General features: G+C 43.0%; 1 protein-coding gene and 1 pseudogene across 2 annotated transcripts in view; one reads left to right on the forward strand and one right to left on the reverse strand.

Annotated features, from left to right (window-relative positions):
- PPP2R2D (protein phosphatase 2 regulatory subunit Bdelta) overlaps positions 1-21,590 on the reverse strand; it is a 49,942-nt gene that overhangs the window by 21,016 nt on the left and 7,336 nt on the right. For both annotated transcript variants that reach the window (XM_037804141.1, XM_037804142.1), the window contains exon 3: positions 1,090-1,187. In XM_037804141.1, coding sequence (XP_037660069.1) covers positions 1,090-1,187 — 98 coding nt within the window. The remainder of the gene's footprint in view (positions 1-1,089; positions 1,188-21,590) is intronic.
- Positions 3,074-20,912, forward strand: LOC119510128 (annotated as a pseudogene).

A 21,590-nucleotide genomic window follows, 5' to 3' on the forward strand; every position in this document is an offset into this window, starting at 1 on the left:
GAACACCCAAACCATCCCCCATTCCTTATCCTGCCTATTATGTATATATTTTTGTCAATATTTTATTATTCATCTGCCATACACTGGATATAGGGAATGTCAGTCATCAGGTTTTCACTATTACATGGTCACACGATAAAAGCTGTATAGTTTTACAATTATCATCAAGAATCAAGTCTACTGGATTACCATTCAACAGATTCAGGTATTTCCTTCTAGCTATTCTGATACACTAAAAATTAAAAAGGAATATCTATACAATACATAGGAATAACTTCCAGATTGACCCCTCAACTCTGTTTGAGATTTCTCAGCCACTGAAGCTTTATTTTGTCTCATTTCTTTTCCCCCTTTTGGTCAAGATGGCATTCTTAAACCCAAGATGCCAGGGCCAGGTACATCCCTGGGAGTCCTGTTCCATGTTGCCAGGGAAATTTACACCCCTGGGAGTCATGTCCCATGGAGGGGGGAGGGTAGTGAGTTTATTTGTAGAGTTGGCTGAGAGAAAGAGGCCACATCTGAGCAACAAAAGAGGCTCTCTGGGGATGACTCTCAGGCATAATCATAAGCAGGCTTAGCTTCTCCTTTGCAGGAACAAGTTTCATAAGGGCAAGCCCCAAGACTGAGGGCTTGACTTATTAAATTGGGATTCCCTAATGCTTATGGGAATATCAGGAATTCCCCAGGTGAGGAAGTTTAATATTTCCACATTTTTCCTCAGTTCCTCAAGGAGACTTTGCAAATACTTTTTTATTTTCTGCCCGAAGTACTCTGGGGTACACTGCACCCCCATATTCTTCATTTGGTCCTAGCTGTGACCTGTGCCGTAGGCAGGGCAGATTCTAACCCTGCCCTGGAGATGAAGGCACCAGCCAGACTGTTGCTAAGTAAGCTGACAAGTCAGAACTGAAACATGGATGTCTTTGTTCATTCCTAAGTGATTCTGAAAGAGCATTCTATATGGTGAATGTTATAGAACTGAATCCAAATGAAATTAAACACCGAAAAAATAATTTTGCTCCTTTTCTTACAAGTAATACGAGAAGGGTTACATTACTTCATTTGGTCTGGGGGCTGTAAATCACTGACCTCTTGTTCCCGCTGAAAAATAACGACTCTGCCGCCCTTGTCCCCCGTTGCGAGAAGGTCTCCAGAGTAATTAAATTCCACGGTTGAAATGATGTCAGCTGCCAACAAATACAGAAGCAGTTTACTAGATCATGATTTGGGGAGGAGTCACAATGACTATGAAAAATCAGTAAAAAAAAAAGGACCAAAAAGAAAGATACCCATATACAAAACTTTCCCTCAATAAAGCAAAACTGTCATGGCAAACTTTCAATGACCAGCAGCCACCTCACGGTTCTGCTGTCCGGAACGTACCACCACATGTGGATTAGTGAGTTTTGCTTCATGTTGATGCAATGCCTGGGCTCTGGGAGCACCAGGATTTATCTGGACTGGGATGACTGGACATAAGGATACAGGACAGAACTTTAGAAAATTGACTTTTAAAAGAAAAAAAGAGAAAAAAATTGGTCCTAGAAGAATGTTGCCTAACTTTATAATGCAAGCCTAATGCTAACTTTGACAAATGATCTGATTCCGATGTCAATAGAAATGTTTTCAATGTCATATGCACTAACTTTTGCTGCCTTCTGTAGAAAACAACATCACAGGAGTTACAGTAGCTAGGATAGCTGGCTGAGCCCTGTGGAGGCACTGGGCCCTTGGAGCATGATTGACACTAAGACCGTGGTCCCTGGTCCCTAGAGAGAAGGGGCCCAGGAGAGCAACAAGCTGAGAGTGGGGGGCGCCTTGGGTGCGCCAGGTGACGTCTTTGGCTTACAGGGGATGGATCTGAGTTTGTGACAGACTATTTGAATTGAGAGAAATATCCCAGAAAGAAGATTTTATGTTAAAGAACAGGCTAAATGATGAACTCTAGAGGAAAACTGTGGACTCTGTAGGTTCACGCCATGCATCTGACTGAATGAGGACCCAGGCCTGGGCTGGAGCCCCCAAGGCGCCGGCTTCAGCCTGTTCTGTGACCGCGGACTGGACGCATCCCTCTAGCCAGTGGCCCTGATGTCCAGGGCACCTCTCAGCAACATGGCAGCTCAGCAAGGCACACAGTACATTCACATCAGACGCTTCTAAAAACAAAAACTGTTTAACAGCTCATCTGCTACCAAGGGATGGGCCCAAAAGCTGAAACTATTTGAAGATCTCTCCTAAAAGGCAGCCATGCAATTCTTAAAGGTCTGAGCAAACACTTTAATCAAATAATTGTCAACATATGGTTTTGTGCCAACACCTACAAAACAAGTTCCTGGTGCAATGGTGCTGTTCACTGACTTTTACCATACTGACTTCCATTGCCCAGATTTTTTTTCTTTTTTTTAATCTTCAGGAAGACCTGGGAAAAGGATTAGGCTGCTTCTTGTTAGAAAAGTCATTTAAAATCAAATTACCAAAATAACCTAATTTGTTTAAATGAAACTAAAATATTCTGTATTGGATTTAAAGGGACTAAATCTGTCATTTACAACCAGAGGGTGGTATCCTAGCTATCAGTGACTTCCTAGCTTACTTAAAACATGATGAAGCTTTTAAAAGAGAAAGCCCCACTGACTGCCTGTGCTGAGAAATTATTTTCATTTTGCTATGTAAATATGTATGAACCTAATATGAGAAATAAACTCTGAAGAGCTTCTAAGGGCTCTAAAACCAAACTAAACAAATTAAAACCAACAAAATTATAAAACCAATAAAGTTTAAATTACCAACATCAATTTAATCTGAGGGAAATTGTTTTTTAAAAACTAGACTAGAAGCCTAAGTATGCTACTGCCTTTGGGTACAGTTTGAGCTGTGTATTTCAAACCACCAAACTGCTGACTGAGTCTCCCTCACCTTCTCTGCGGGGTGGCCCAGGGGACATGCACAGCCAGCCTGCATCCCTGGGCCAGCTGGGTGGCAGGGTGCAGCTTGCTCCTGCAGTGCTGGAGCTCTTCTCACAGCCAGGACACGGCCGTGACAACAGCACGGTGTGCAGCGCCTGCACTGGCTGATGGTCATCGAGAAGGTGGAGAACACGCTTACTGAAACGTCGAGACCGTCGTCCGTTAAGAAGTCAAGACGCACCCCAGGAGCCCCTAAGAAGTCCTCAAGGGACTCTTGGTTAAATGTGGTATGTGGTCTGCATGTGTTTCTCTCCTTTCTTTCCCAAAACACTAAATGTCAGGAAATTAGGAAGGCCTTCGTCTACCAGGCAAGAGAAGAGGCCACGGATACCTTGGACGAGGCCGGTGGCAGGCGGAGGGACCTGAGCAGTTGCCGGGGTCTTGGTGGGCCCCTCTCTAGGTGCTGGACATGGAGCAGGTGAGATGCCTGGGATCTGGATCCAGTCTGTGCTGGATCCCCAAACCCCCCTCCCCAATCCTATGTGGTAGGAGCATACAGTTATTCCCATTTCTTATTCCTCAAATATTGGCAGCCAGGAGTTTATCATTCCCACCAGCTCCAGGATTCTTCTTCAAAATCCCAAAAAGCCCCAAAGAAAAAAAGATCTCAATATTCAAACATTCAGGGGCCCTCAGAGAAACGACCAACCCCAGTGACGTCTGCAGCTGAAAAGCCTGCCCTGTTCACAGAACTGCCCACCAGTGTCCAAGTGCCTCACTCGTAACCACAAACCAGCAGCTCGCAGTCAGACACACAGACTCCAGAACAAGGGAGCGGCGACGTGTGCGCAGGGAGTTAGCACCCAAGAGCTGTAGTTACAACAGCCAAGTGTGTTAAGGGGTTGCTGGGTGCCAGGTGCCACCATAAGCACCACCCTGCAGAAGCCTGGTTCAGCCCACATAGGCCCTACAAAACTGGAACTATTGCTGCCCCTATTTCACAGAGAGGAGACAGGGACGAAGCGAGGAAAGCCCAAAGCGGCCTTGGGTAGGAGGTGCTGAGAGGTGGAGGCAGGGGTGTGGCTGGGTGCTGCCTCCGGGGCATGCTTCTCTACTGTACCCGGGGGTCAAGAGAGGAGGAGCAGGACGCCACCACGCTACCTGAAATATAAAAGGTAATGACAGAGATAAACAACTCAAGACCTCTCCTATGGCCGCTGTTAAACAAACAGGAAACCACAGTTGCTGGGGAGGATGTGGAGAAACAGGAGCCCTCATTCACTGCTGGTGGGAAGGAAAATGTTGCAGCCACTGCAGAGGATGGTTTAGCGCGCAATTTGTCAGAAAGATAAGTATAGTGCTGCTTTACTATCTGGCAATTCCGCTGCTTGGTATATACTCAGAAGATCTGAAAGCAGAGACGCAAACAGACACTGCACCCCGACATTCATAGCAGCATTATTCACATTTGCCAAAAGATGGAAACGACCTGGTGTCCATCAACGGATGAGCAGATAAACAAACGTGGTATTATACACACGACAGAACATTATTCAACAGTAAGAAAGAATGATGTTCTGGTTCATGTGACAACATGGATGAACCTTGAGGACATTCTGCCGAGTGAAATAAATCAGACGCAGAAGGACAAATATTGTATGATCTCACCAATACGAACTAATTATAGCATGTAAACTAATAGACATACAACCTAGACTATATTACTAGGGGATAGAATGAGGCTATAGAAAGGAGAGGAGTTGCTTAACATGTGCAGGACGTTTAACTAGGTTGAATATAAACATTTGGAAATGGATAGCGGTGACAGTAGCTCGTTATTGTGACTATAATTAACAGTGCTGAATTGTGAGTGAATGTGGTGGGGAGGGGAAGTTTGTAGTGGAACGGAAAGAGTCATGTGTGCCACCAGAGGCAAGCTGGAGTTTAAATCATGGGAATGTATAACAGTGAATCCTGTGGTGGACAATGTCTGTGATTTAACTATACAAATACTAAAAAGTTCTTTCATGAACTAGAACAAACGTACAACACTATTTCAAGGAGCTAATAATAATAGAGGGGTATATGGGAGAAAATGTACCTATTTCAAACTATGGACTACAATTAACAGTGGTATCTTAACATTCGTTCATCAAAAGTAACAAATGTACCACACCAATACTAGGGGTCAACAATGGGGGGAGGTGAGGGGTATGGGAGGATTTGGGTTTTATATTTTTATCTTATTTTTTGGGGGGAATAATGAAAATGTTCTAAAATTGATCATGGTGAAGATGGCCCAACTATGTGATGATACTGGGAGCCACTGACTGCATACTTTGGATGGACTGTATGGTGTGTGAATTTATCTCAGTAAAATTGTATTCAAGAAAATGTATCATAAAAAAGACCCCTTCTAAAGGGTACACAAAAAGAAAGAGGTGTGAGGGCCCATCGTAACTGGGGAGGACTCACCCCCAAGGTGTGGACTTGCAAAGTTAAAGTGCTCAGGAAGAGAGGGGAACCTATGATGGCGGCTACGTGAGACAGGGCAAAAAAACACCTCCGTGAAAAATACTAGATAAAAACCAGAAAGTGACCCAGAACACCACTTCCAGAGTAGCACCAGCCAGACAAGCTCTGCTAAATCTACAGGGACCATGCATTTGGTGAAACCAGGAGACTGCATTCTGAAACAAGTGGATGAGCCGGCTGAAAGTCCCTTGGCCACGCTGCGGTTTAGGGAAACGGTGGGTTGGCGTTTGGAGATGGACTGGTTCTTCAAAAAAAAAAAAAAAGAAAAAAACCCCAGGAGCAGCTGCACGGCGGAAGTGGGCTGGGCTAATGCTTTGGTGTCTGGCGTGGAAGATACCCTTTCCCACACCCACTGCTGACTGTCTCAGGCCCAGGGGAGCAAAGGAGAGCCAAAGGGAGAAAGGACCACACAACTTGCAGCCATCTCCCTGGTGGGCGGGGGATGCTTTTGCCCAGGGCCGGACCCGCAGCCCAGAGCCGCGCAGGGAAGCCCAGTGTGATGGGGAGTCTTTCCCACAGCACCGCGTACACGCCACAGTGTCAGCCGCGGACAGTGGCCTTTAATATACCCACGGCTGATTGTCCCAGAGCTGGGAGGGCGGTGCTGTGAGGAAAGGTGAACGTTAACGCGTCCCATTCAACGATCTTTGAAGCGGGCTGGGAATGCCCCTGCACAGCCCAGTGACCCAGGGCTTCCCTAGAGGCCGGAGCACACTTGTGATGTGGAGCAGCCCTCCCTCAGCAAAGGTCCTGGAAGAGCACAGCTGGGAAGGGGGAACCACTTGGAGATCCCAGGGAACCTACGCCAATACTAAGGACTTGAGCGTCAGCGGCAGAGAGCAGCCTTAAATCTCCGGGAATACCTGGGAGGTTTGATTATTAAAGCTGCCCTTCCTCCCTAACCGCTCAGACACACGCCCTTCATTCAGGGCTGACAGCACCGACAACACACCCAAATTAAGTGCACCAATTGGACCCCACAAGAGTCAGATCCCCAGACACCAAAAAGACAAAGTTGGGGAGAACTGACTTGAGGGGAATAGGTGACTCACGGATGCCATCTGCTGGTTAGATAGATAAAGTGTACACCACCAAGCTGCAGTTCTGACACATTAGAGATCAAGTAAAGCAAATGCCAAGAGGCCAAAAACAACATAAAATCTTAAAGCATATTATAAAACCAGATGCTATGGAGAACCCAAACCCAAACACCCAAATCAAAAGATCAGAAGACACATAGTACATGGCGCAATTAATCAAAGAACTACAGACAGGCAATGAGAGCATGGCACAGGATATAAAGGACATGAAGAAGAGCATGGCACAGGATATAAAAGACATAAAGAAGACCCTAGAAGACCATAAAGAAGAAATTGCAAGAGTAAATAAAAAAAAGAAGACCTTATGGAAATGAAAGAAACTGTAGACCAAATTAAAAAGACCCTGGATACTCATAATACAAGACTAAAGGAAGCTGAACAACAACTCAGCCTCCTCGAGGACCAGAGAACAGAAAATGAAAGAACAAAACAAAGAATGGGGAAAAATATTGAAAAAATCAAAATGGATCTCAGGAATATGACAGATAAATAAAACATCCAAATTTAAGACTCACTGGTGTCCCAGAAGGGGAAGAGAAGGGTAAAGTTCTAGAAAGAGTATTCAAAGAAATTGTTGGGGAAAACTTCCCAAACCTTCTACACGATATAAATACACAAAGCATAAATGCCCAGCGAACTCCAAATAGAATAAATCCAAATAAACCCACTCCAAGACATATTCTGATCAGACTCTTAAATACTGAAGAGAAAGAGCAAGTTCTGAAAGCAACAAGAGAAAAGGAATTCACCACAAAGGAAACAACATAAGACTAAGTAGTGTGACTACTCAGCGGCCACCATGGAGGCGAGAAGGCAGTGGCATGACATATTTAAAATTCTGAGAGAGAAAAATTTCCAACCAAGAATACTTTATCCAGCAAAACTCTCCTTCAAATTTGAGAGAGAGCTTCAATTTTTTATAGACAAACAAATGCTGAGAGATTTTGCTAGTAAAAGACCTGCCCTACTTCAGATACTAAAGTGAGCCCTACCGACAGAGAAACAAAGAAAGGAGAGAGAGATAGAAAGAATTTTAACAGACATATATAGAATATTACATCCCAGGTCACTGGGACACACATTCTTCTCTAGTGATCACGGATCTTTCTCCAGAATGGACCGTATGCTGGGACACAAAAACAAGCCTCAATAAAAAAAAAAAAAAATGAATTTGTTCAAAGCACATTCTCTCACCACAATGGAATACAAATAGAAGTCAATAACCATCAGAGACTTGGAGAATTCACAAACACCTGGAGGATAAAAATGAAGGGGAGATGAAAACATTTCCAGACAATCAAAAGCTGAGGGTCTTCATCACCAGTAATCAGTCCTATAAGAAATGATAAAGGGAGTTGAGCAGGCTGAAAGGAAGGGACACTAAACAATTGACTGAAACTACATGAAGAAATAAAGATTTCCAGTAAAGATCACACGCTAAATATAAATACCAATACTACTGTATTTTTGATTTGTAACTCCACTATTTACTTCCTACAGGATCTAAAATACATAAACTGTAATGATAAATCAGTGGTTTTGGACTCAATGTAAAATATGTAATTTTTGACAAGAACTACATAAAGGTGGGGGAATGAGGGAGTATAGGAACATAGTTTATGTGTCCTATTGAAGTTAAGTTGGTATCAAAGAAAAACAAGATTGTTATAGATTTAAGATGTTAAATTTAAGCCCCACGGTAAACACAAAGAAAGTATCAGAGAATATGATCATAGAGATGAAAAGTAGAGTAGGGGTTCTGAGAGTGGGAGAAGGGGCAATGGGGAGTTAAGAAATGAGAGTAGGGTATCTGTTTGGGGTGAAGGGAAACTTCTAGAAATGGCTGGTGGGAAGGTGATAGCATTGCAACATTCTAAATGTGATTAATCCCACTAATGGAAGGCTAGGAAGGGGGTGGAATGGGAAGATTTAGACTATATATATGTTTCCACAATTGAATAAAAAAAAAAAGTCTAAATAGAAGACAAATAAATGCCAAGGATGATCCTGGATGGGATCTGAGGATGGAGGAGAGGAGGCTCAAAGGGACACAGATGGGACACACACACAAAAAAAGGAAATACAGAATGTAACCTTTGTATCAATGTTGAATTTCTTCAACTTCTTAGCTGTGCTTAATGAGATTGCATAAAAGAATGTTCTTGTCCATGGGAAAGGTATATGTGAATTATATTGTTTGTTCAAAGATATGTGCAGCTTGCTCTCATATGTTCAGAGGACAGAGCAACAGATGATGGATGATAGACAGGGAGGGAGGGAGACAGAAAAGCATCAGGCAGGATGCGAGAAAATGGCAGCATGTCAGTGAAGTTAAAAAGTCTGAGGGAAACATTTCAGCTTAGATTCTGTACCTAGCCAGATTTTCTGTAAGTTTGAGGAAGGGGTAAAAAGTTGTATTCAAACATGCAAAGAGCAAAGAAAAACAAACTTGCCTTCCACACATCCTTTCTCAGGAAACTAGTGGAAGACATACTCCAGCAAAACAAGAGACCACACCAAGAGAGAGGGGGGATCAGGGATTTGATATCCACCCAATGGTGACGTCCCAAAAAGAGCCACATGGCCTCAAGGGGTCAGCTCCTGAGTGAAGAAGAGCTGAGAGATGACTTGACGTGCTCAGGAGAAATTATTGCTAAGTATTTCTGACAGGGCTGAAGGGTTTGTTAAAAAAAATAAAAAATAAAAGCAAGAAAGAAAGCTAAGCATACGAAAAATTAGGCAATCATTATTATATCTAGGAAATATAAAAACTTGTATGAAAAAGAAATGTGTAACAGTTCAGCAATGAACAGTATTTAGGGTCAGCATGATACTGATGTATCATAATAGAATTCACACAACTTTTTTTTTTTTGGTAGGGGGAGTACATGTTTGGTTGCGGGAATATGAGTAAAAAAGCTAAATCATCAATGATCATAATGGAAAGTTCACACTTGTCCAAAGTCAGCAGTATAAGCATATTATTTATAAAGAGGGAAGTAAATTCCGGAACAGCTAAACAAGCTTTGTAATGTGAACAAGTCGTGGAACTAAGAGTGCCGAAAAGTTAAACAGGCAATGATGGCTGATAGAAGATTTTTAGTATTATTTTTCTTTTAAACTACATGCATGTGTCACTGGTTTAAAAAACAAAAAGAGAAAGGACTGAAGCTGAGCGGGGGAGAGGTGTGCATCACTGGCAGTTTGTACAGGTTACACAGTCCTTACTGGGGGCCTGGGAAGAGAAGGCCGCAGGTGCACACAGGTGCAGGCAGGTGTGCTCAGGCCCACAAAGGCCAGGCCGCGCACAGTTCATGGGTGGGCAGGCAGCAGAGTGCGGGACCACCAACAGATGGGGCTCTGGAGGCGTCGGGTTATTTCTAAGGCCACCTCAGAACGTTATCACAGCCCTTTTCCTAATTCAGCCAAAGTGACTTAAATTGCCCTCAGTGAGTGGTTCCGTGGGGGTCAGCCTGCCTCAGCCCCTTGTGGCCTCTAATCTGCCCCTAAGCCTGTCACAGGCCTGAAGGATGGTGGGTATGAGTGCCCTTCCAGTGGTTTCCACTTGCAGAACCTCTAAAGGCACAGATGTGCTTTTTGTGAAATAATGTAAAACACCAACATACTGCATTTGCACGTGAAGAAGGCACACTTTTACTACCAGAAAACATGGCTAGTAATATTTTTGAATTATAAAAATCATTAGAGATGTACCCTTTTAAAACAGTCAAACTTTGTATGGTCTGAGAGTTTTTCAGGTAAGGTTTGCTGAGCATCTATGTCCCATTTGCTGTCTGCTAACTGGAGACACGATGCCCCAGGCACCAAGATTTAGGCACATTTATGGGGAAAATGCGTATTAAAGTGATTTAGCAGCAGCACGTCCAGGAGTGGCCACCCAATGTGTCACTGACTTTCAATTTCCTGAATCCCAACAAGTGGGAGCAGCAGGCCTCTCCCAGGTTCGAGGGCCGATACAGGGAGGGGCAGGTGAGGCACCCCCAGGCACAGCCTGCCACCCTGCGACTCGAAGCTGGACTGAGGAGCTAAAAGCCAGCCTGGACAGTACACAGACAGTCATTTTTGTTTAAAAATGGGAAATCCCTATCCATTTTCCCATTCTCCTCTGACAGCCACAAATCTTAACCTGCTGATTGGACAACGTGCAACTGAATGGAAGCCGTGTGACCAGCCTTCCAGGGCCATGAAAGTATGGAGAGTGTGGGGCAGGGGTGCTCCTGCTCTGCAGGCTGCTCTGCGGCCTGCACACCTCTCAGCTTCACTGGATGCCACCATCTGCCATCCTGAACTCTGCCCTCCCTGCCACCCTAACTGTGGCCCCCATTCGCCTCACTTATCAAGATCTTGGCTTAAATGTCACTTGCCAGGAGCCTTCCTCCAGCAGCCTGCAACTTTCCCTAGTCCTGAGTCCTGACTTCTTCATGGCACTTATCATAGCTGTTCTGGTTTGCTAATGCTGCTGTTAAGCAAAATGTAAGAAATGGATTGGCTTTTATAAAGGGGGTTTATTTGGCTACACAGTTACAGTCTTAAGGCCATGAAGTATCCAAGGTAAGTCATCAACAATAGGGTATCTTCACCTGAAGGATGGCCATTGGCATCCGGAAAACCTGTTTGTTCGGAAGGCATGTGGCTGGTGTCCGCTTGCTCCTAGGGTGCGTTTCAAAAATGGTCTTCTCCAAAATGTTGCTCTAGGGGTGTTTTGTCCTCTCTTAGATGCAGCTCCTCTTCAAAATGTCACTCTCAGTTTCTCTGAGGTCCTTCTGTCTGTGAATTCCTTTATATGACTCCAGCGATCCGATTAATACCCACCCTGAATGGGCCGGGTAATACTTCCATGGAAACTATCCAATCAAACATTTCACTCACAGTTGACTGAGTCACATCTCCACGGAAACACTCGAGGGATTCCAATCTAATCAACATTAAAACATCTACCCCCACAAGACTGCATCAAAGAATATGGCTTTTTCTGGGGGACATAATATATACAAACCAGCACATTCCACCCCCTGGACCCCAGAAAAACATATTCTTTCCAAATACAAAACAGATTCATCCCATCACAATATCAAAAAATCTTAAATAATTTCAGTAACAATAGGTAAGTACAAGATCCCATCAAAATCAGCTACAGGCATGGTCTGTCCTAAAGCAAAATTCCCCTCTGGCTGTAGACCTGTGAATCTTAGAACAAGTTATCTGCTTCCAATATACAAAGGAGGGACAGTCATAGGATAAACATTCCCACTGCCATGAGGAGAAACTGAAAGGAAAACAGGGTTCACAGGACCAAAACAGTTCCTAAAACCTGCAGGGCAAACTCCATTAGATTTCAAAGTCTGAGAGTCATTTACCGAACAACGTTCTATCCTCGAGGCTTCAGAGAGCAGCAGTCCCACACTTTCCAAACGCTTACACAGTAGCCCCTTTCTCTCCAAATGCTGGGGTGAGTGCTCCAACATATCCACATGTTGGGGAGATCACCTTTTTCTCGGTCTCCCCCTCATCAAACATCGGGGTGCCACCCAGATTTTGTCTCTCTGGGGCAAAAGCTTTCCCCTCTCCGAACAGTGGGGTGGCAGCCAGACTCTCCCCAATCCCCAGGGAACGTGCTCCACCCTCTCTGGGGCCTGGGGTGGCAGCACTCTTCCTGAGCATCGAGGCAGAAGGCCTACCCTCCGCCTCCAGGGCGAACGCACCCTTTCCATGTGTGTGGGCCACTCCATTCTCCTGCCCGAGACCTCTTGACTCCAGACCTCAACCTCCATGGTTCCATCTTCGTAGAAATTTTTCCTTCAATTTTTTCCTTCATCATTTCTTCCAGTCCAGACTGGCAATGGCTCTGTCTATACAGATGTCACAAAAATCTTGTTGGCTTGGCATGAAGCACATGGGTTGAAACTGCCAGACAACAGGACTTTCCACAAATCCTTTCTGGATAACTCCATCTCCAATCTTGGTTTGTACTGAAATAGCGGTCAGGTTCTATGCTTGGTTAAATCCTCACGTGGGGCTGTAGCTTCTGGGGTCTCACTTTTTAGAAGCCCGGACTTTTCCAAACCAGTTTCTGATTTGTTTAAACTCAAGAGTTCAATTCTCAGTCTATCTCTGTTCTGTTGCATTTTACTACAAGCTGCAAGGAGAGGCCAGGCCACATTTTCGATATTTAATGTTAAAATCTCTTCAGCCAAGTATCCCAGCTCATTGTTTTCAAGTTCTGCCTTCCATCTAACACCAGGACTCAATTTTGCCAAATTCTCTGCCACTTAAAAATAAGGATAGCCTTTCTTCCAGTTTGCAATGACACTTTCAACATTTCTGCTCAAGGCCTCATCAGAGCTATCTTTAGAGCCCATATTTCTAACAAAAGTCTTTTCAAAGCAATTTAGGCCTTTTCTATCAAGCTCCACACAATTCTTCTAGAATCTTCCCCTTATCCATTTAAAAAGCCGTTCCAACATGTTTGGTCTTTGCAAACTCAGCAGCACCCCACTTCTCTGGGACCAAAATCTGTTCTGGTTTGCTAATGCTGTCATTAACCAAAATATCAGAAATGGATTGGCCTTTATAAAGGGGGTTTACACAGTTTATTTGGTTACACAGTTACATAAAGTGTCCAAGGTAAGGCATCAATAGAGTACCTTCCCTGGAGGAGGGCCAATGGTGTCTGGAAAACCTCTGTTAGCTCGGAAGGCACGTGGCTGGTGTCCGCTTGCTCCTAGGTTGTGTTTCAACATGGTCTTCTCCAAAATGTTGCTCTAAGGGCATTTAGTCTCTCTCAGCTGCAGCTCCTCCTCCAAATGTCACTCTCAGTTGCTCTGAGGTCCTTCTGTCTGTGAATTCCTTTATATGACTCCAGTGATCTAATTAACACCCACCCTGAATGGGCGGGGTAATACTTCCATGGAAATTATCCAATCAAACGTTTCACTCACAGTCGATTGAGTCACATTTCCATGGAAACACTCTAATCAACACTAAAACATCTGCCCACACAAGACTGCAGCAAAGAATATGGCTTTTTCTGGGGGACATAATATATACAAACCAGCACAACAGTTGATTTGAAAAGAAAAGCAAACACTGTTTCGCTCAAAGTTGTCCTTTCCTCCTCTAGAATGCACACTGCTTTCTTGGCCACTGGACTGGGCAGCCTGGACACCCTTGGTGACCTTAAAAAGAGTAGTGTCAACAGAATGGCCAGAGGGGGCAGGCCAGTAGGGGCAGTTTATCCACTGCCTGGGCTGCTTATGACCCACCAGCAGCCTCTCCTCCTCAGCTCCTCTCTCCTTTGCACAACTGCACAATAACAAAAGCCATGATTCCTCTGTGGTTTCAGCCTCAGTCTACGAGCAAGGGGGACAGGGACAAGGATTTCCATCAGCAACACGGAAAAGGTGTTGTACCTCTGAGAGACTGGTACCAGACGGGGAAGGACTGATCTCCAAATCTGGGAATCAATCTTTAAATCCCATCTATCCTACCAGCAAAAGGAGGCTGACAGTGCTCCTCTCCAGAGGGCACGTGCAGAACCTTAGGCTAAATGAATGCAGTAAGTGTATTTCAACACTCATGGGAGAGCACAGACTTCTAAGAGAGAGAAATCCTAACACAGCTGAGATTATCAAGCAAATGATAGATTTATCAATAAATAACAACATAAATTATCAAACATCGAGCAGGCAATAATTACCCCAAATTTGCAAATACTGACTTTGGAGAAAAATTAATCTACTTTTGACTATTAAGTTCATTCAATGCACATACATAACTCAATTTCCAAACAGCTTTCAGAATACTGTTTGAGAGTAAAAATTTTTAAAATACATTTAATGACAAAAAGCAACATAAACAACAAAAAAAAGGAGGTTAGAAACATATGGTTTCCTACTTCAGAAAGTCACCATCAACACCAGACTGTTACATTTTCTCTGTAGATCAAATGAGAAGCAGCAAAAACATTAACAAGCCATCAAAATAAAGAGACCCTACACTCAGGAAGCAAGTCCTAAAGGTGAGCCCAAGAGCCCAGAGGAAACCGACAGCACTCTGGTTTCTGTAACCCCCAGAGGTCGACTTCCCAGGGATCCCAAAGTGACAGCCCAGGACTACGACTATTCTACCTAGCGATACTTCTGACCCTGAACAGTATTTTAAAGAGCACAGAGAAAGTGCTAACCAGGTAATTTCAAAATTGAACTGCATTATTCCTTTTACTACTTGAATTGGGCTGTTCTTTAATGAACCTTAAATTAACTGAGAGTAGTTAAAATAAACTTGGTCATTCTCTATGTTTCTTATTAAGATCACTATTATATAACTAACTTAAACCAGGGTTTTATGTTTTAAGGCAGGGGAAATTAATTATTTTGCTTAGTACTACTAGAAGGAGTCTCTCTGATATTTCAGATGACTTTAACAACTGATAGCTGTTTATGGTCCCATGAACAATTCAGAAGACAAAGTCAAAATCCAGGAACTGCGACCTCTGACATTCGTCAGGGTCTGACAAGAAAGCTGGAACATGGCAGCACTGGGAGCAGGAAGCACAACCATGCTAATCTTTGCTTGATGAAAGACTTTTGAAAAGGCAATCTGTACCTCTATTTTGATAAAAATTCAAAAACACAGAGAGCTGTATACCCAACTCACAGTGGAAGGTGCTGCTGGTGAGGGAAGGAGGGGAGGGAAGGAGGGAACTGGGGAGGTAAAAAGGAGGACTTCAGCTTTAATTGTAACTTTTTACTTCTCAAACAAACTGAAGCAAATAAGACCAAATGTCAGCAGTTGTTGGGTGATGAGAACATGTGTATTATTCTTTGCATTTCTGATACATAAGAAACTGCCAAGAATAATAATGTTAGTATTGATATTGTTACTATGTACACATACATTTAACTATTTAAAAGGTAACCTATAGTTTATCACAATGTAAGGTAGCAAATGGTTGAGACTTAAAATTTAAGCCATTTATCCTATATGTAAAAAAGAACTATCAAGATAAATAACAAAACGATGACAGTTTTTTAGAATATGTTGGTACACAGGTTACTACAAACAGCAGAAAGCAAAGCCGAGCAGCAGCCCCAATACTCAGTAAAATCAGTTGCACACACAAATGCCCCAATGCACGTGGGTCACTGAACCCTCCCCATCCTTTCAATCATAATTATTAGCTGGGGTTCTGTTTTGCTTAGTTTTAAACTGAATTGCGGTACTAGAGCTTTTGTAATAGGGAAATAAGCATTTATGAATATGAATATCTTGTCACTCCAGATACCCAGAATAGAACAATAAAAATTAACAACAAAAAAGCTTAAGGTCTTTTCAAACATGACTAAGTGGCAGCCAACAAACTGTTCAAACTGAAGAAAAACAGAGCCCACAGAAGGCACGTGAGTCCTTACAAGGTTTATCATGTAAGTAGCAGCAAGGGAAGCTTTCCTCCACTGAGTAGTATAAAGCCAACCTTTTCTTAACAGGCCTTTTCCTTCTCATTACTACAAACACACTGCACCCTCCATGTGAACATTTACACAATACAGAGCAGTGGGGAAAGGACGGGGAAGTCCCTCTTCGGTGCAAACCCTGCAATGGCATGACCTGCCTGCTGTCTCAGCGTCCACAGCCACTCTCGCTTTCACCTGGGATCCCAGTTCTGCAAGTTGCTTTCTGTCACCTGATGTGGCCCAGACCACTTTCCAACAGGCATAGAACGCATCAGTCCTGTGAATGGCTGCAGAATAATCTACAATTTTGGTGTACCATGATGTATCTAATTGCTCTGTTACTTTGGGGCAATTAGGTTTCTCCAGATGTTCTACTGCTGCAATGCACAGTTCTGTAAATACATCTTTGAGAAATCCTGGCATACTCCTGTAGAATTCCTAGCAGTGGGATCATGGGGTCCCTACAGAGCTTGCTCAAAGTGTGACGGGTAACTGCCCAAAGGCCCTCCAGAGCGTGTAAGATGTTCTTTCCAGAAAGGAAAAAATAAAAAATGAAAAATAAAATTTCATTACTGCCTTACTTAAACTTTCTTTGCTTATTAATGCCATTTCTCTGATAATTTCTGTTAACTCTTTTAGTCACTCCTTTTTAAAAATGAATAATAAGCCTATGGCTATGGTTACAAATTAGGATCTATAATTGGGTTTTTACCCAAATTTTCCCCATTGTCCAGGAACTTGCTACCTTTAGGGCAGGCGTGATGACTCGCTGAGCGTCCAGAATCCGTTAAAACCACTCCTACATGCAAAGCACTGTGTCAGGTGTGTACAGGACAGGAAGGAGGTAAATGCACCCTAGTCTTCGCACAACTGCCTTCCTTACTTTAGCTCCCTTGAGATCTAGGTAAACTAGGCTCACAGTCCGTTCCCACTCTGAGTAACCTGGAGGTCTCACCAGGGTCTGTGGTTCTCCAGTATCTCCCATCCTCAGGCTGCCCCCGCTCCAAGCTCTGAACTCCTGCTCTGTTGAAGTTCAATTGAGGGATCCCCCTCCTTCCACACCATCACAAGACCTCAGCTTTTTTAAAAAAAATTTTCACACCAGGAACAATAGCAACAAAAAACCCACTTATTATAAAAGACAGATGCCTAATACACTTAATAGAATGCCAGAATGGAGAGTGTGGAAAGAGGCAAAAGAATTAAAATTCAAGTTAATAAAAAGAATACTGAGAGATTAATATTCATAAAACATACAGCCTGTGTAACAGATGCCCTGATCCCAGAGACGTCAGAATGAGCATCGGAACGTGAGCAGTGCAGCTGTTGATGCAGCATGCCTGCGCCCAGGGGTCTGGTGCAAATACAGCCGCACATGTGCACAGATAGGCAAGACTCTTCACTGAGAGCAAATACAGAAACCTCCCATGGGGGACTGGCTACACACATGAAGTAACCCAGAAAGCGAACAGCTATGCAGCCATTAACAAGGGTCCAGCAGAGCCACACGAGAAGGCAGTGCGACTAAAACTACTGAAGCGTGGGCTCTGGCCTCAGCACACAGGGATTGCAACTCTGACTTCAGCACCTGCTAGCTCTGCGGCCCTGGGCAAGTCACTTCATCTTTTGAGATTGTTTCCTCATTTGTAAAATGAAGGCAACAGTAGCACTTCTATCTCGAGGGGTTGTATGAGGGTCAAATGAATTAAAGCATATAAACAGCTAAAGCCTGGTTCACTAGAAGATCTCCAATTCCAAACTAGTAATGCAAAAAAGCAAGCTAGAAAACATTATTTGCAATTTTTGTAAAGAATAAAAAACCAAACCAAACAACCAAACAAACAAAAAAAAAACTACTGCTTATATACAAACTAAATTTGAAAATAAAAATACATAGGTAAATGCATAGAAAATGGTCTAAAAAGATATGAAAACCGTTAAGAGCAGTTATGTCTGGGGAGAAGGATCTGCAGATAGCAGTGGAATGACAGGGAACTTTCACGTGTACTCTTTCTTTATACATCTGCATAATTTGGTTTTCTTTAAATAAGGAACACTCTGCTTTTGTATTTTAAGACAAAAACAATAAAATCCAGTAAAGACAGGAGGGGGTTTAGTCTTGAAATCTATCCTGCTGTCTTCATTCCTTTGCTAACAGATAGCTTTAAAGCAGATCTCAAAAAGGGATCCAAGGATCCCTGGGGGTCCCCAAGAACTTTCCAGAGGGTCTCTGAGGTCAAAACCATTTTCATAATAATACAAGACATTATTTGCTATTGTCATTGTGTTGACATTTGCACAGAAGTACAAAAACAATGGAGGGGAAACTGCTGGCCCCTGGGCAGGAGTCAGGGTAGTGGCACCACACCGGACTAGTTGACATTGTATTCTTTCTGCCAGCACATGCAAGGAAAAAAAGGAAAAAAGAAAAAGAAAGCCAGTTTTACTTAAAAACACCCCTGAAGGACAGTAAAAATTTTTAAAATCTCAAAACTTTAATGTCAGTCTTTGTAGTCTGTGTGGCAGAGCGGGCAGTGTGAATAAAGTACTTCTGCTGCACCCCCAAAGACAATGATGGGCTCAAGGAAAAGCACGTGTGCGGCTCTTTGTGATGCAAACTAAACTAGCCATTTTTTTCCAAGAATGCCATTTTTCTTTCAAAGAACTACTGACCAACCATGGTTATTCAGTCTTTGGTACTCGGCACTAAATTGTGAAAATGAACAAAGTGAGTCTCTCACCTCACAGAAAACAACTGACAGTATCTGTTACCAACAATAAAATCCAAGCTTTCAAAGAAAATTATAATTTTGGAAAACTTGTATCTACCACTGTGAACTTGACAGCTTTCTACTTCAAGACTTTTTTGATGAGCTCAGCGATGGTATTAATGAAGGTAACTTTCTTTGACCTTGTATAATGAAATGTGTCAAAATTTAGAAGATCTGTATAACTGAGTGGACCAATATTTCCAAATGAGCAATGCGTGATATCACCCAATCACACAAAAAGATCCATTCAAAGAGCAAGAGAGAATTATGATTTTAACATAACACTATAAAAAGGTCATGGATATGATTTCCCAAGTGCAACTAAACTTGAAGAAACTACTGCTTCTCAAGTTTTGGTGTAGCATCAAAAAATAACATCCACAATTATACGAAAAGGCTATCAAATTACTCCTCCATTTTCTAACTACAGATCAGTGTGAGGCTGGATTTTTTCCATCTATTCAACAAAAACAATATATTGTGACAGAATGAATGCATAAGAGATACGAGAACCCAGCTGTCTTCTATAAAGCCAGATACCTAAAGGGTTTGCAAAAGTATAAAATAATGCCACTCTTCTCACTAAACATTTTTTGCTTTGGAAGTTTTTCTCATTAAAAATGCTATTATGTTAACCTGTAATAAGTTGTTATTATTTTAAAGTGAAATAACAAACATTTAAGTTGTTCTGATTTAATTTCAAATATTGTAAATATTTATAGATAGAACTCACACAAACAAAAGCTCTTTGGTGTCTTCAATAATAATTAAGAGTGTAAAAGGATCCTGTGACCAACAGGCTTGAGAATCAGTGGTTTAGAGCAGGGGTCGGCAAACTAATACTCAAAGGGGAAATCTGGCCCATTACCTGTTTTTGGTAAATAAAGTTTTATTGGCACAAAGCCACACCCACTCAATTCCATATTGCCCATGGCTGCTTTCCTGCTACATAGGAGGAATTGAATTCAAGAGTTGCCATGGAGACCATGTGGCCAGCAAAGTCTAAAATAGTTACTGTTCAGCTCTTTCCCAAAAAAACATCTGCCTACCACTGATGCAGAGAAAACCTGCCTTTCTAGCCTTTATTACTGCATCACTTCCTAAATGGCATTTCTGCCTCCATTCTCACCTCACACCTATCCATTGTCCAAAGGCCAGTGACCTTTCTAAAAACATAAAGCTGATGTCATTCCTGCTGGAAACTGAAGGCTTGGGATCACCTTCAGAACCCAACTCAGTCTCCTCAGCACAGCACCCAGGCCCTTCCCCACCATCGCCCAGCTCCTGCCACCTGGAGCCTCACCACGGACCACTCAGCTTGCTCCACAACCATGCCAAGGGCTCCCTCCGTTCTCCACTCCGAGCCCCTCTACCTGGAACACTCTTCTCCCCTTCCCTTCCCCCTCTGCATACGGCCGCTGAGAAGGCTTCCTAATTTCCTCCCCTGCACACCCCACCCAAGCCCCTGAACTACGCTTTCTTCCTATCACGTTTCCTTCCCAAGGCTCCATGGGACCAGCTGCACTGTCAGTTCCTATTTGCTTGTCTGTCTCTGTCCGAATGGAGGGCATCTCGAGGGCAGAAACTGTTTCTCCTTTTCCAACATACAGCACTAGCAGCCCTTCAGTACATTTTCATGAATTGACTAACTGAACTAAACTGAAAGCTAGCCTTCCCAAAACAAGAGAATCGCTGCCAGGGCCTTCCACCCAAGTCTCCCATCATCACCCCAACCCTTTAACAGCCACAGGCAGCTCCTGGTGCTGCTCGTGTGCTACTGTGGTGTGGACCTGGTCCTCTTTTGCAAACCCTTTAAGTATCTGGCTTAACAGAGAGACTCTGGCTCTCCACGGCCGACAAAAAAACCCAAGGAAGGCATTAAGACTGAGAACAATCATATGAACTTGAAGACAGGATGGTTCTGTGGTGCAGCTTAAGATAAGGAGGCATACATCACTCAATAAACTAATGGAAGCCTTTTATGAACGACAGGGTTTGTCAATGAGGCAGATCAGATTCCCATTTGACGGGCAGCCAACCAATGAAACAGACACACAGGCACAGGTGGAAACGGAGGCTGAAGATACAACTGACATGCTCAAGCAGCAGGCAGGAGGTGTCTATTAAAAAGGGAGCCTGCTACTCTACCCCAGACCTCTGCTCCTACAGACCAAGATAACGTTCTCAATTAGAAAAACCGCAATTTGGTTCCACCGCATCCTGACTACTACAATATAGTTTTCTCTATTCTTTCGTTTCACCCTTCCCCATTCCTATATTGTATCTAAAGTAACTGGTGTATGTGCACAAGCATATTGCCTTTATTTTTATTTTTATTTTTTAACTAAAAGGCCATCAAATTGAGATAGGATGGCGAACAATTCTGGTTCTGTGAAAATACCCCCTTTTCTCCATTAGTGGCTGCTCATTCAACTCTTATCTTTATATTCCTATAAGTTATTTTGCTCACACTGTTTAACAAAAACCAACAACATAAAAAACCCTTGCATACCTTGTTGGATTGAAGAATTTTAATGTTTTTCATTTATCATTGTAAAACCAAAGACAATTTTATAACTTTTTGGACATAGCTGTTACATGTAGGGCAATCTGTCTTTAAGTAGGGATAAATGACCCTAAAAGAAATGAATCCCTTTAAAATGAAGGGAAAAACAAAAACAAAAACAAGAACAGCCATAGGCAACAGTATCCCCACTTTACCCCACTTTACAAAGGAGGAAACAGGAGGCAAGTAACCTGTCAAGTTAATACAAAACTAACAAGAGGGGAGAAATGGGATTTGCA

Source organism: Choloepus didactylus, chromosome 15 (genome assembly GCF_015220235.1).
Source record: "Choloepus didactylus isolate mChoDid1 chromosome 15, mChoDid1.pri, whole genome shotgun sequence".
Taxonomy (NCBI): domain Eukaryota; kingdom Metazoa; phylum Chordata; class Mammalia; order Pilosa; family Megalonychidae; genus Choloepus; species Choloepus didactylus.